Raw genomic sequence first — 16,658 nt, 5'->3', positions numbered from 1 at the left:
CGCAAGGTCCACAATCCCTAAGCTGGAGGTAACTGATAGAAGCTGGAAGAAGCATGGAACAATCTGTGCTACTGTAGAAAAACTGAAGGTCCAGTCTGTGAAGTGGATGAAAAGGTGCTTTATTTACGTGTTTCAGAGTGACACTCCGCTTCATCAAAACAGGCGTTTTTTTGCCAGGAGGTGCAGATTTGGTGCATAAATGTCTGCATCCAAATACTCAATGTGCACACATTTCCTAATCCAGTAATCCGGCATTGCGTTCAATGACTTCAACCGAGGTGAGGTCACTGAGTTCAATGCCTTCACCTAAGGTCAGTTCACCTGAGGTCAAACCTGGGGTACCATGGGAACCTCAAGCTGTAACGTCAGGTGAACTCACTGACTAATATGACCGCACACTGCGACCTCAGATGTAGCAGAGCTGGGATGGTCGTGGGACCTTGTGTGGATTACTTTGGACCTGAGGTGGTGTTTTGTGGGTTAATAAATTAGAGAAAATTGCCGTTGTTTTTTTCTGTGCGTTTTGTGTTTATTTCTTTTTATTTACAGACCCCTAATTAACCTCGAACTTGATGACATATGTGATTTTTTGACAAATCACTGCTGTAATTTATCCCTTATATTACCCTGATTGCCACCGCTCCAGGGCAATAGGGATGAGCTGGATAAGATGGCGAAATAGTTATATCTAATGGATGTGACAATTCCAGGGCTGCTATGGACTGCTATTTTTAGTTGTGGGGGGGCAGTTAGTAGTGTGACAGCCATGTGGGAGACTTGGTAAGTATCATTCTTCTGTTTTAATCTCTATTTTGCTTGCTTTTAAATTTTTTAAATTTTTTTATCTGGGCGGCCAAACCCGAACAGTAACACTGACTTCCCTGACATGTCCATGATATAAAAAAAATAGTTTTAATGAAACTAAACCTAAAAGTGGATGAAAAGACATTATTTTATTTCAAGACTTCTCAAACTATTTTTTTATAGAAATCTGAGAAAATAAAGGAGGATCAATAAATGCCTTATTGCTTGGGTGATAAAATTTGTATATTTTTAGGTTATCTTGTATTTCTTTATTTATATTGTTTTTTTTTACTTTTCATAGGGGAATCACTGGATCATTCTTGGCGGCTGCTGTAATTGGATGGTGCAGTTTTTCAGCTTCAAAGATATTCATCACAACGCTGGCAATGGAAGGACAGCAGCTCCTTGTGGCATATCCTTGTGCCTTGCTCTATGGACTTTTTGCATTGCTAACTGTATTTTAAAATAAGTGTATATCATTAGATTCAGACTAGCTGATTGACAGGTCTCTCCCATTGTACAAACAAAGGAGAGATGAGATTTGCAGTCATTTGGAGCTGTAAAGGCAGAAACCGGTGCCAGAGCATTTCAGAGAAAAACCTGATTCACGGTTTTAGCAGCATGAATCAAGTGACAGGTTCTCTTTAACAGTAAGCGTGTTTTTCTTTTTTTTTTGTTTTAAAGAATTATTTAGGTTTTGTGGGCTAAGTATCTGAAGTTCTCACACTAATTAATTCTTTATTAAGCTTATTCTGAAATAATGCTTAAAGAAAAGAACAGGTCACTAAGCCTCATTGCCGTGATATCTATGCCGTCTGTCTATACTTTCTTACAAGGTTGAATTATGAATAATGAATATATTATAGGATTAATAAAGCTTTTAATTAAAACTGAGAACTCTATTAATAGTGTATGCCAATGCTGTACATGTCCTTTCTATGTATGTTACTACCAGAGGAGCAGGCATGGATCCGGAACCGCAGTGGCTCGAGGGGTCTCCGGACCTGGGGGTTCGTGCGGTTACTCGAGGTTGAAAAGGGGAGTATGTACAGGGGAGTTAGAAGTTCATGACGCCACCCACGGTGCATGGTAAGGTGAGATACCACCGCTGCTGTTGGGGGAAGGGGGAGCTCGCTGGCGATGGTGCGGCAGCAAGGTGTTTAACCCCTCCGTGGGTAGGGGGTTTGTGTCCCGGGGCCCGGTGTTGGTAGCGTAGGAGTGGGATGCCATTGGGAGAAGGAAGGGTTTCTGTGTACTCACTCAGTCCAAGAATACTGACACCGACAGCTTGTAAACCAGAATTCTGAGCACCGCTGCAGCCAGGAGGGAGCACGCTTTGGTCCGTGCCCTTGGTGTTGCTTGTTAGCCTGTGGCCTTTTCTGTGGCACCTTGTCTACTGTTTGGACCCTGTAGTGTGGAACTAATTGGGTTTCGCTCACCTGTATGGCTAACGGAGTGAGCCTGCTCTCAGGGTTCACGCTTGGGATTTGATGGACTGTGTTTGGGAAAGTCCTATCCCATTGGTGCTCTAGTACCCCGATTTTGGAGCGGGTGAGGGATGACTCTTAAAGGCTTCACCCCCATCGGGTAAATTACCAGGATGCTTGAAGCTACTTCCCGGCCTAGGGTCCGCGTACCCCGTCGTGCCCTGGCCAATGCCCGGAGATGGCTCAAGGCCGCTGGCTGCCCTCCTCAGCAATCTGTGCCCCTTGATACGATCCCCTGCGACCGGGGTTCCAGCTCCTACCAGGCCTAGACCAACGTCTGCCACCTAGTACTCAAAAAGCCCTGCTCCTCACCGGTGACCTCTCCCTCACAGAGAGTCACCACTCAACCTCCTACTCCTTCCACTCCTTTTTCGGTTCTCCTTCACTTTCTCACCTTCCCATACCAACCCCCCTAAGTGGGCGGCCCTATTCCCTTCATGCCCCCCCAATGGTGTGTCTGGAGGGTATGGTCTAAAGTGTTTCTAGCATTATGACTGGCTAAGCTCTTAGCAACACCAAAGGACCAGGACCTGTAACCAAGGAGGATTGGATACTGTGCAGAAGGGCAGATGGCACAATACCCTGCGACGACCTGATAGGCCTTGGCATCACATTCCCCCTTGGTTAAACGTAGCTCGTCCCCGAGCTACAGGACACAAGAGGTTTATTTTTGTTTTCAACTGTAGAAAGAAAAAAACATTTTAAACATCACACATTTTTATTAACGGGTTCCATCCCTCACAGAGGAGGCACTTTACTTAAACGTTACTAAACTTCTAAGAGTTCACCGTCCAACCGGTTTTAGTAGTAACAGAGGCTCAACCTACTCCATTGCAGCCCCTTCCTGCGACAGTCCAGTCCCAACGTCCCGGATCCCAATAACCCGCCACACAAACAACCTGTTCCCCCTGGAAACCTATGGTGGGTCCGTGACCAGGTTAAGGTCCCGGGTGTTGTCTTTAGACGACTCTGGTTGGCACAGGACGTGCAACTATGTACAATACCCAAGTTCGTGTTGGTCACACCAGTCTTGTGACCATGGTCCATGATTACTAAATATATAAAAACTTTAACCGAGTCCATGTACCAATGTACACATTTTGACAAATTTTCGAGCAAATCTGGCAACTTTCACTCTTTTCATTAAAACTGGTTGATTAGCACTTATTTACTAACATTTTTTATATGGAAAACAACAAACTGTGAAAAATAACAAACAAAAGCACCGATACCTAACAATTCTATGGCATCGAAAAACTACTGGTATTATAACATTTTTCAACACTCTTCTCTGTACCTTTGTGGAGGTTGACCGAAATTTACATGAGTTGATCTCCTCAATTCCGAATTCCCACCCCCTTCTGGTGAAGTGTCTACACTCCCTACAGGTCCCTCGCCCTCAATGCTAGGTGTAACTGGCAAGACCCTACGTGTGCGTGGCAAAGGGGACTGGTGCTATTCTAGGTGCTGGAGTGGGTGCAGTGTCAGTAAGCCTTTCCTGCTCTGGTTCTTCCACAGGTTGTGGGAATGTTAACACAGGGACTATTACTGCTCCATACTGCATTGGCCAATCCTCTGGAAAATCACCTAGAATGGTATGGATCACCTTCTTCTTTCTTTCCACCACCAGAGGCTGAGACTGAGGTTCTTCTGCCCTTTTTAAAGGTTCTGGGCACTTCTTCAGATGATCCCTGGATACCGTAGCCGTTGTTCTCCCATTGTCCTTACTGATCAAACAGGTCTTCTGATTGTCGAAGTTAGATGGCTGTATCACATACGGCAACGTTATCGGCATTATTGGAACAACCGCCTCAGGTCCCGGTGCCGCTGCTCCTGCGGCCGGAGCGGCATCTGATGCGCCATCATTACACTGGTCGGGTGGAGGCAGCGCCGCCACACTTCCATCATCCGGAGCTGACATCTCTGTGCGCCCCCTTGGTCTTTTCGCAGCACCCTTTCGCTTGCTGTGGCCCTCTAGGAACTTCCGGTTCCGGCCCACACGCAAGACAAAGGGCAGGGTTTAGGCTTTGCTTTCTCAGGGAAGACAGCATTTTGGCGCGAAAAGATGGCGGACAATGGCGGAATTGGCGGAAAAAGGACTCTTGACTCGCGTTTTTTGATTTTCATGGCGCACGTCACCCAGGTAAGTGGCTCCTGCTCGTATCCTGTTCGTGACAGCAGGTTTTTTGAGGTATACCGCTCCCGTGCCAGCGGCCAAGCCGCTCGGATCCAGAACCGCAGTGGCTTGAGGGGTCTCCGGACCTGGGGGTTCGTGCGGACACTCAAGGTTGAAAAGGGGAAGGGGGAGCCCAGTGGCGATGGTGCGGCAGCAAGGTGTTTAACTCCTCAGTGGGTAGGGGGGTTGTGCCCTGGGGCCCGGTGTTGGTAGTGCAGGAGTGGGGTGCCGTTGGGAGAAGGAAGTGTTTCTGCGTACTCACTCAGTCCAAGAATACTGACACCGACAGCTTGTAAACCAGAATTCTGAGCACCGCTGCAGCCAGGAGGGAGCACGCTTTGGTCCGTGCCCTTGGTGTTGCTTGTTAGCCTGTGGCCTTTTCCGTGGCACTTTGTTCACTGTTTGGACCCTGTAGTGTGGAACTACTTGGGTCCCGCTCACCTGTATGGCTAACTGAGTGAGTTTGCTTTACGTTTAGGATTTGATGGACTGTGTTTGGAAAAGTACTATCCCATCGGTGTGCTAGTACCCCGATTTTGGAGCAGGTGAGGGATGAATCTTGAAGACTTCACCCCCGTCTGGTAAATTACCAGGACGCTTGAAGCTACTTCCTGGTCTAGGGTGTGCGTACCCCGTCGTGACCTGGCACCTGCCCGGAGATGGCTCAAGGCCACCGGCTGCTCTCCTCGGCAATCCATGCCCCTTGATATGATCCCCTGCGACCGGGATTCCAGCTCCTACCAGGCCTAGACCAACGTCTGCCACCTAGTACTCAAGTAGCCCTGCTCCTCACCGGTGACCTCTCCCTCTCAGAGAGTCACCACTCAACCTCCTACCCCTTCCACTCCTTTTTCAGTTCTCCTTCACTTTCTCACCTTACCCTACCAACCCCCTAAGTTGGCAGACCTATTCCCTTCAGGCCCCCCAATGGTGTGTCTGGTGGGTGTGATGTAAAGTGTTTCTAGCATTTTGACTGGCTAAGCTCTTAGCAACACCAAAGGACCAGGACCCGTAACCAAGGAGGATTGGATACTGTGCAGAAGGGCAGATTGCACAATACCCTGCGACGACCTGATAGGCGAGGGCGTCACAGAAGTTTCACCTGAAAAGTATTTTGGAGATGTAAATGGAAACTGCTCAGCATAGAACACAGGATAAATGTGAACTGATCCAAAATGTTCTGCACCCAAATTGCCAAAAAATGGCATTCAAAATAAAAAAAGCAAGTCCCCACTCAGGTACATCATCTGTTAATGAAAATATAGTGGACTTCCATATTAATGGTAGCACAAAGTTTCTGGAAATGTGCTATGGCTCCCCCAACCAAAAAAAATATCCTGCAAAATGTGCACTCCAAAATCTAAATGCCACCTCCTTTCTAAAAAAAGACAATAATTCTAAACCACAGTTAATGTCTATATGTTTGGCATTGTTGTAGTGAGGAGAGCCCGCTTAATTTATGGAGTGTATGTCTCCAGAAGCACAAGCTGGGCACTATGTATGGGCACTAAAATGTACTGGGCACTACAAAGGCTTATTTGCAATTCTTAAACATGCACTGCATTTGACTCAATGGGTGTTTTCCAGAGACAAAATTGTAACTATACCTGTAAATGAATTCCCTGAGGGGGGTAATTTCCAAAATGTCGTTACTTGAGTGGAGTTTCTGCTGTTTTGGCACTCTGGGGCTTTGCAAATTGAGTCTGCAAGATATTCTAGAAAAATTTGTGCTCCAAACGTCAAATGATACTCCTTCCTTCCCGCGCTCTGCGGTGAAACAGTGTTGTACAGTCACATGTGGGGTATTGCCACGTTCAGGAGAAATTGTGTAACACATTATGGAACCTTTTTTAACCTATCCCCCTTATTGAAATTGGAAATGTGAGGATAAACAACATTTTAGTGGTAACTTTTTTTTCTTCATTGTCCAAAAGTATAATATTTTGTGACACATCTGTGATGTCAATTATCTCACTGCACCCCTAGATGAATTAATTGAGGGGTGTACCTTTTGATGCACACTGAGGAGCTTGGGGCAAGTGTGCAAAAAATTGTGCCTTGACCCCTCTACTTTCACGGCAACAAAGCTATATATTGAGATAGATTTTATATATATATATATCTATCTATATATATATATATATATATATATATATATATATATATATATATACCATGTTTCCCGCAAAAATAAGACATGATCTTATATTATTTTTGGCTCCACAAAGTGTGCTAGGGCTTATTTTCAGAAAATGTCTTATATTTTTTATTGCTGTTGCCCCATTGTGTTGCTGTAAGCCCCAAAACATTGATAATCACGTGATGGCTAGCTAAACAAATGTTAGTGCAAAATAAATACTCAGCCCCTCCCTGCAATTAATACAATAGTCTGATTGCACCCAATCACTGACGCTGGCACAGAACAGTAGGTGGGTGAAGGGGTGAATATTAATTTTGCACGTTTAACTAACCGGTGTGTGACTATACATTTTTTGGGGCTTACCACAACACAATGGGGTAACATACCACAATAAAAGTTACATATCCCGAAAAAGCTGCCCAATACCTAGTCAGGATACTATTAGTATGATAAATTGCAAATGGAACTTACTTTTTAATTAATGCTTATATTTAAAGCATACTCCAAAATGCCTGAAGATCTTGCTAGGGCTTATTTTCAGGGAAAAACATATATCGCGTTTCCCAGAAAATAATACAGGGTCTTAAATTATTTTTTGTTTCAAAAGACGCACTAGGGCTTACATTCAGGGATTGTTCTATTTTTGGCGAAACATGGCTTAAATTGTATAAGGCTAAGTTCACATTTCCGCTAAAATCTATCATTCACAATCCGCTGCTCTTGTAAACAGCGGAATCCGTTTAGCGGATTCCGCTGCTCCCATAGACTTGTATGAGCAGCGGATTGTGACTGATGATGCTGCGTTGCACCCTCCGCCCGACTGATCAGTCGTGGAACGACTGACCGCCGGGCGGGAGGAACGCAGCATGTAACGTTTTTTGGTTGGTTACCCGATATTTACCCTGGTTACGGTGCAAGGAGCCAGCGCTAAGCGATGTAGGCCCGTAACCAAGGTAAATATCGGGTAACCAAGGTAAACATCGGGTGCTTTGCTGTTACCCGATATTTAGGCTGGTTACGTGTGCAGGGAGGCCGACACTTCCCCGCTCGGCCCCGCCCCCTCCCGCACTCCGCACATGTATGTACACACACACACACACACACACACACACACACCTGTCCCCAGCCATGCAGACAAGCACTGCCACTGACACCCTCGTCTGGCCCCGCCCCCCGCTCGGCTCCGCCCCCTCTGGCACTTTGCATGTGCACACACATACATACATACATACATACATACATGCACATACGCACACTCACTCACTCACAGATACACTCACCTGTCCCCAGCCATGCAGACCGCAGCACTTCCACTGACATCCTCAGCGCCTGGCCCCGCCCCCCGCTCGGCTCCGCCCCCTCCCGCACTTTGCATGTGCACACACATACATACATACATACATACATACACATACACACACTCACTCACTCACTCACAGATACACTCACCTGTCCCCAGCCATGCAGACCGCAGCACTTCCACTGACATCCTCAGCGCCTGGCCCCGCCCCCCGCTCGGCTCTGCACCCGAACTCCGCCCCCCGCACACAACGGAATCTGACAAAGAATTCTGTTCTTTGTCATCCGTTGTACAGCGTTGAACAGCGCATCAGTCACATGCGTCAAGCGACGCATGTGACTGATACAAATCAACGGAAATGTGAACTTAGCCTTAGTTATGTACTGCTGAGTTTTCCCCCAAAAAAGCAGACATCTGTCAAAAGAATAGCAATTACTAAACCCCAAATAATTAGAATTGACAAGCAAATGGGTTCTCACATGCATGTCTGTATCACTGTCAGGTCTCTCTGCATTCCATAGAGGTTTGCTCCCCCTGCTAGCTGGAAGCAGTTTCAGTTGCACGGTTATGCCTAAGCCACATGGCATGAAAATCGGTGCGAGTGGAGTGCGATAAAAAATCACATTCCACTCGGACCAATATTAGCCTGTGTGTCAGCACACATGAGCGATTATTTTCTCAGCCCTAATCGGACCGAGAAAACAAACGCAGCATACTGCGATTGTAATGCGAGGCTCTTTCTCTCGCACCCATTCAAGTGTATGGGGCAAGAGAAAAATCACACTGCACTCGCGGTACACCCGTGTACTGCGAGTGCAGTGCAAGAATGGCAATAGCTGACTACGGAGGAGAGAGGGAGAAAAATAAATCCCTCCCTCCCCTCCTCAGTGACGGCCCACCCCCCGCAGCTGAGGTCCGCTTATACGGTCGGACCTCAGACGCAGAGACACTTGCATGACACTCAGCTCTACTGTACTGCCAGCGTGAGCCGAGTGTCATGCGAGGGGATCGCAGTAATCCCCATGTGGCCCCAGCCTTAGTGAGAGCAGAGTGATACTGCAACCCAATATGTGTGGTTGTGTGTATGGCCGGAGTCACACTTGCCGAGTGTCTCGTGCGTGACTCGCGTGAGTCTCACATTGAAACATCCAGCATGGTCGCACACTTTCCTGACAGGAGCGGGTCGGCTGCATATATTTCTATGCAGCTGAGACGCTCCTGTCCTGAGAGTGTGTGGCCGTGTCGGGTGTTGCGATGTGAGACTCGCGTGAGTCTCGCACAAGTCACTTGCAAGTGTGACTCCAGCCTATGAGCGTGGGAATGTGAGAATGGAGTGATACAGAGACACAATGTGTACATGTGTGAGAGCCGAGTGATGCTGTGACCTGATGTGTGTGTGAGAATGGAGTGATAATGAGACTCGATGTGTGTGTGTGTGTGTGTGTGTGCATGCGAGCAGAGTGATACTGTGATCCGTTGTGTGTGTGTGTGTGTGTGTGTGTAAGAGTGGAGTGATACTAGGACCTGAAGTGTGTGTGAAAGCAGAATGGCGAGGAACCTAACATTGACGCAGACCTCTGTACGACAGTCCATCCATCATCAGCACAGCTGTAATTGTTTAGGGTCTGATGAGTGCGAAATTTTGATTGGCTATCTTCTTTCTTCTGAGTCTAGCGTTTCTCTTTTGGGACTGTCTTCTCTCTTTTTTAGGAGTATCTACTTTCTTTAATGAAGTGTCCTGCTGTATTCTTTAACTTTTTTAGCTGCCTGGACACTTCGTATTGAACCAAAACTATGACTTATTTTAGGAATAGGACTTATATTTTAAACAAAAAAGGTTCAAAATTCCTGCTAGGGCTTATTTTTGGGGTAGATCTTATTTTCGGGGAAACACTGTACATATTACATAGTGTCCTCACATGTTATGAACGTCACTGTCCCTTACATTTCAGATTCTCTTGTTACTTACTGTATAGCTCTCTGTCTTTATTTCATAGTGTCCTCTCTTATTTGATTATAAATGAAGCGACTGCTGATGGAATATGGTAAAAGTTCTTTTCTAATGAAGGAGTTGATTGACTGGTCTTCTGGTCAGATGCTGCACTATCAGCAGTTATTTTATATCTAACAAGAGAAGATTATTTAATAAAGAGAGGGCGCTGTGAATAACAAAAATAACTAAAATACAGTATGTATGCTACACATATCAAGAGACAGGACTGTATAATAAGGGACAATGCCATACATAACTAGAGCGGATGCTAATAAGGGACAGTGTTATATATATTTAGAGCGGATGCTAAAAACGGACAGTGTTATAAATAGTAAAAGATGAATCTATGTAATTAAGTATGACACTTTATATAGTAAGTGAGTACACTAGATAGTAATGGACTGTGCTACACATAATAAGGCTACAATTCTGCCTCCGTGTAAAGTGTCGGTATGCTGCCTGATTTTTTTTCTATGATAGCACACAGACCCATTGAGTATGTCCTATACCTCATAATCAGATTAGAACAGCACATGCTCTGAATTTTGAAGACCTAATTCTCGGATCTGTCATTTTTTTTATGGATATTTGAATTTATCTATGAAACACTATGAGTCTGATAAAAAAAAATCTGGTAGCACACAGACATATCAAGCGACTGTGACAATGTGGCCTAAGCGATTTAACAAATAACAGTATAACTCCAAGTCATAAAGTACAGAATAAATATTTCCATATAGCGACTAACTGCTGGCGTCTCACCTGATTAGTTTTCGGTTGTTTCTTCTCCATCTGGTCAGACCTTCATGCCGACATCTTACAGCCATGACTTGTCTTGTCAAACTGATCACCACAGCCCTGAAAGTAACTAGGTCACAAATATTCTATATATACTGTACATTTGTCTAAAAAATAAAAAATCCCCCACACTGTGCTCCTGAATTCAATTATACTGCACACCATTGAGATACAATTAGCCACCCACCATTCAAAATATAAAGTGATAAATAAGGCAGCACAAAGCCCCTTATTAACTATAATCTCTGCCTTCCAATAAATATAAATTAATCTCTGTGACTATCTTGCCAATTAATCTTACGGTTATGTGCACACGTTGCCTTTTTGTTACAGAATATATGCATTGTTTTTACAATACAAAGAGAGTGAGATTTCTGAAATCTCAAGTACACATTGCTTATTTTTTTCCCCTCGCAGATTTGCAACAGATTGATATCAGCAGCATGTCAATTCTTACAGCGTTTTTGCAGCGAATATCACTCATACTAATGAGTGGGGGAAAATATGCAACAAAAATGCATGTAAAAACCAGATATTTTACGTAGTGTTCTATATGCCACCACATCAGGATTTGCAGCAGAATCTTCTGCTACAAATCCTGACCATGCACAGATAGCCTTAAGCGGGCTTTACACGCAACGAGATCGCTAACGAGATGTCGTTGGGGTCACGGAATTCGTGACGCACATCCGGCCTCGTTAGCGACATCGTTGCGTCTGACACCGCAGGAACAACTGGTAACGATCAAAAATACTCACCATATCGTTTATCATTGTCCAGTTGTTCCTATCCCGATTATCGTTGCTGTTGCAGCTACGATGTTGTTTGTCGTTCCTGCGGCAGCACACATCGCTATGTGTGACACCGCAGGAATGAGGAACAACATCGTAGCTGCGGCCGCACGCAATGAGGAAGGAAGGAGGTGGGCGGAATGTTCGTCCCGCTCATCTCCGCCCCTCCGCTTCTATTGGGCAGCCACTTAGTGATGCCGCTGTGACGCCGCACAAACCGCCCCCTTTAGAAAGGAGGCGGTTCTCTGGCCACAGCGATGTCGCTAGGTAGTTAAGTATGTGTGACGGGTGTAAGCGATGTTGTGCGCCACGGGCAGCGATTTTCCCGTGACGCACAACCGACGGGGGCGGGTACGCTTGCTAGCGATATAGCTACCGATATTGCAGCATGTAAAGCCCGCTTTAGTCCCTGTCCTGTGTCCTGCCCCACAATTCATTATAGTCCCTGATAGCTTCCTAATGAATCGGAGGGTGGGAGAAGAGACAATCAGGGCCAGTGGGGTAGGAAAGATGCTATCAGGGCTAAATAATGAATTGTGAGGTGGGGGATGCTATGAGAATCATATAATGAATTTTGTGGTAAGCGCTTTTAATACCGTATAATAAATTGTGGGGTGGAAGGCCACTATGAGTTGAGGGTAATATAATTAATTGGGTGGTGGGGGAAGACACTATGAGTTGATGGCCATATAAGGAATTGTGATGTGGGATGATGCTAGCAGTGCTTTATGATGAATTACGGGCTGGTAGAATGCTGTGAGTGTCATAAAATTAATTGTGTGATGGGAGGACAGTATGAGGGCCATGTAATGAATTGTGGGATGAGAGTACAGGATGATACGGACACAGGACTGTGGGGGGCTCCACATTTCTTTACCAGAGAAAGTCAGTGTGTGTGTGGATGCCTTCAGGCGATGGTGTATGATGCTTACTGATTTCTTCAGGTTGGTGTCCAACAGCACCCTGCAGTTGGTCCCCATCATAGATGCAGTAGACAAACACATGACATCAGAGTACTCTTGGGAAACCAAAACTTGAACAGTTTATTTTTTCCATACTATGACAGACATGGCCTCATTCTTGACAATTCTGCAATTAGTGTGTTTTTGGGGTACTCTCTCTTGACCTATCCATGCTATCTTGGATCTCGTCTACAAGCTGCTGAGCACCTGTGTAGTTGTTCCCCCCCACACGTCTTCTCACTGCTGTCTGCTTTTTGGCCCCGATGGCTGTCTAGCCGCACAACTTCTCTGAACCCTCTGGGGTGAGCATTAGGCTCCGGACCTTTAAGAGGTTAACTCAGGTTTCCCTGACACCATTCCATGTCTTTACTCCTTGAACCTTTCTGCAGAACTGGCTCTCAGCTCTCTCTGTAACCAAGAAGTGACCCTTTCCTCAACACTAGTTCCACCCCCCACCCCCGAAGCTGAACTTGACATTACCTGTTTTTAAATCTATCTACATAACATTCCTATGCTTTACATTACTTCTTATAAATGACATCTTAAACCTTTACCTCACACTACATCCTTCTTAATATTCTCCACTTTGCTATATCTGACAAAAACATATTGTTAACATATTTATAGCACATAACAAATTACACTTTACTTAACCATACACTTTAAATAGTACGGGGCTTGACCACCCCTACACACCTCCCTTCTTAAATCTGGTCCTCCAGAATAATCCAAGATAATACAGTAATTGTGTCACACGGGGACCAGAGGGTACTCAGATCCGGGCCACGGAGTCACTTCTGTGGGTATCACGGTGGCGTGACCCGGTCTGTGATCCCAGGCTCCACAGTAAAAGGGGATTTGGTAAGGGAGATTGTCCGTGAAGCCACCCATGGTTGTGGTGAGGTTGTGACACCACCGCTGCTCTGGACGGGGATCCCGGGAGTGATGGTATGGAGCAGCTAGATGTTAGTTCTCCCCTCCGTGGGTAGGGGGTTGGTTGTCCCGAGGCCCGGTGAGGTAGGTGGATGGGTAGCAGGCGGGTTATGGGGCCTGGTGAGGTACAGGGTCGCAGGGGCAGCGCTGTGCCGCACGGCACAGGGTACTCACTCAGCCAGTAATCACGACACAGTCCTTGGTAAAACACTCGGCTGGATGGACGGGTGCCCACAGACGGCTGCGGTTGTTGTTTCTCCCCTGACCCAGTTTGGTGGTGTAAGTCCTTTCTTCCACCTCCGTGCACGCTCCTCCTGCGCTCCGGCTTCCAGCTGGCTCCCCGGTTCGGTACCGGTGGGCCACCGCCCAGCCCCGGCTACCTACGGTTCCACTAACTGTCTCCCCGGCTCCCTGCAGACGGCCACTACCGTCTGCCTGACTCTCTGCTGCACGAGAGCCCTAGGCTCCAATCCTAGGCCCCAGTCTGCGTCTGCCTCTCTGCAGACCTCCTCTCTCTTCCCCTCCTAGACTTGTCTGCGCTTGTTTCCTGCCTCAGGCCAGCTAACTCCTGGGTGGGCGTCTCCATCTCCTGACTCCGCCCACCTGGTGTGTCAGTCTGAGCCCGAGGAAAGGAATCAAGTTTCACTGGGGATGTCTGCTGTGAAACTGCTGGGGGTGGGGTGTGTGTGTGTGTTGTTACCTGTGGCCCCTGGCTTGTCCAGGGCGCCACATAATAATACTTTAATACACACACATATATATATATATATATATATATATATATATATATATATATAAACATTAAACAAATAGAACGATTACTTCGAAGTCCAGATAGGTTATGGCCAAAGGCGAGAGTTCATTTCCCTCATCCATATGAAAAATGAGGCTATACCTTTAAAACTAACAGCCCATAGACAATAGTCCTTTCTGCTCTCGTCAGCAGTATCATTAGCAGGTCATATGACAGTCCCGAACGTCTTCCCCAGGGTCCCTTGTTTCCTTTCTCTCCTTCCCCTCTCTGCGGATGCCAGTTCATTGTTTCACACAACATTGCCCGGGTACGAGTTCTGGGGACATAGGGCAAGGGGCAGAGTACATGGGGGAAAGTCCATGAGGAAAAAGGGCAAGGTTCATGGGGTCAAAGACAGTGTACGAAGTCCAGAATCCAGAATAGAGTCCATGTTTGAGGACGTGCAGCTCGCAGTCCTGTCATCCAGCAAAGAAGTGTGCAACCTGCGCAAAACAAAATGGGGAGGGGAAAACAAACAACAGCTTTGGCTGCTCTGGATTCACTTTTTCAGGGAGCTGTTTCTCATGACCCACCATGGAACACAAAACAGTACCACAGGCATAAATGCAATCAACATAACAATCCATGCTGTGAGTCCGGCTCCTCTCACAGCCACTTCCACACTTTTCCTCGCGGCTGCAGAGATCACACCCAGTGCTCATGGTTGTTGCAGACTTTGATCGGTTGTCCTAGCCACAGGGATTTGGCCTTCTAGGAGTGGCCACTGCAGCCATCAGTTGAGGTATTGGGTCCTGTTTTTTTCAGGGACCTTCCGGCTCCCACAGACCTCCTGGCCGCAGCACCATTTCTTTTTTCTTGCTGCTGCAGCCACTTTGCCAAGATCCCCTGCCCAGGGCTATGGCAGGGCGAAACCACACGTGTTGCACCATCACTGTCTTCTATATCTGACTAAAACTCCTCATTAACATATTTATAGCACATAACATGTTACATAACCATACACTTTACATTGTAGGTGGGCTTGACCACTCCTACAGGAGGATGCTATGAGGTGAGGACTAATAATGATTTGTGGGGTGGGGAAGATGCTATGAGGACCATATAATGAATTTTGGGATGGGGAGGACTCTGAGGACCAAATAATGAATTGTGGGGTGGGAAGGATGCTATCTGGGCCATATAATGGATTCTGGGGGGAGGACATCAACAGGGCAATATAATGAATTGTGAGGTCGTGAGGATGCTATCAGGGTCATACAATGAGTTGTGGAATGGGGAGGACTCTATCAGGGCCATATAATGAATTGTGGGGGAGGACACTATAATGGACTTAGCATCCTCCTCCACCATCCAATCATTTTAAATCCTTATATAATGTTCTCTTCCTCTGTTCATTATAGGGTCCTGAAGTCCCTCTTTCACCCTTTACTCTAATCCCATCCCTCCCCCTGCTCATTGTTCTCTATAGTGTATTTAAAAAAAAGTCACTCAGCTCCCTGTAAGTTCCCCTGCAGCACCGCTTCTTCTCTTGCCAGGTACTTTCAAATGACAAAGGCTTGCATGGCTGTAACGCCTGCCTGGATCCACAGACTCAAACAGGCTGTAATGGACAGGCTAGAGGGAAGCCAATCACCAAGCAGGACCCCCAGAACCCTGAAACCCTTTAACAACTATACAGGGATTTGGAATTACACAGGGCCCTGGAGATCACTACCTGTGGAAGGCTGCAGTCTGAGAGAGTAGTCGTCAGGCAGGGTCAAACTAGGAATTGCGGAACAGGGTCAGAATCGGCAGGCAAGGACGTAATCAGAAAGAAGCAGAGGTCAAAACCGGATCGGGCAGCAAGGTACAAAAACAGCAGGCAGGAGGGTAGTCAGGAAACAAGCGGTAATCAGCACATGAAATCACAGGACGGAGCAGGAGCCAGAATTTTCAGAATTATCTCTGGCAGAGTATAAAATATAGAAATGTGGCACTCCTTCTATAGTCGCTGGTGCTTGGATAGGGTCCCAATAAGGAACGTATATCACAACATAAATCCACCATTAGGTGTGAGAGATTGACTTTACCTCTTCCATCTCATTTTCATAAACAGGGACATAGTGTTAGTCAATTACGGTTCCAGGTGTTAGAGCAGGTCTTGCCAAATAGAAGAGGAGGTGATAGGGTTAAAAAATTGAAACAAAGGGAGGCGTATTGGATTTTTACTCTTCAGACTTTGGAGCCCAAAGGCCTTAATCGTGATTTCGATACTTCTAGTTTCTTATAGCTTTTCATTCATTTATGCCTACTTGTTATTATCTTTTTCAGAGGAGTTGATCACTGATTTGATGATGGCCGGTCCCTTTAGGTATTGTCTTATCATCTTTTTCCTGTTTCTTTCTTAACATAATCCTTTTTTCTGCTTTTTCCCTAGTTTTAGTTTTTTCTACGCATTACTCATTTTCCCTTGTTCCCTTTTTTCCATAGTCTTTCCTTTCCCTTTCCCCTTCCCCCCCCTCTTCCCTTCCCAATGCCCAC

At 46.2% G+C, this 16,658-nt stretch overlaps 1 protein-coding gene across 1 annotated transcript in view; it reads left to right on the top strand.

Moving 5' to 3' along the window:
- YIPF7 (Yip1 domain family member 7) overlaps positions 1-1,706 on the top strand; it is a 104,420-nt gene extending 102,714 nt beyond the window's left edge. Inside the window, exon 6 of the mRNA XM_075334043.1 lies at positions 1,106-1,706. Within this exon, the coding sequence (XP_075190158.1) occupies positions 1,106-1,268 (163 nt within the window). The 3' untranslated portion in view covers positions 1,269-1,706. The remainder of the gene's footprint in view (positions 1-1,105) is intronic.
- Positions 1,707-16,658: the final 14,952 nt, after the last annotated feature.

This window comes from Anomaloglossus baeobatrachus, chromosome 1, assembly GCF_048569485.1.
Source record: "Anomaloglossus baeobatrachus isolate aAnoBae1 chromosome 1, aAnoBae1.hap1, whole genome shotgun sequence".
NCBI classification, from domain to species: domain Eukaryota; kingdom Metazoa; phylum Chordata; class Amphibia; order Anura; family Aromobatidae; genus Anomaloglossus; species Anomaloglossus baeobatrachus.
The sequence above is the reverse complement of the archived record's forward strand: the minus strand, read 5'-3'. Positions and strand labels throughout refer to the sequence as shown.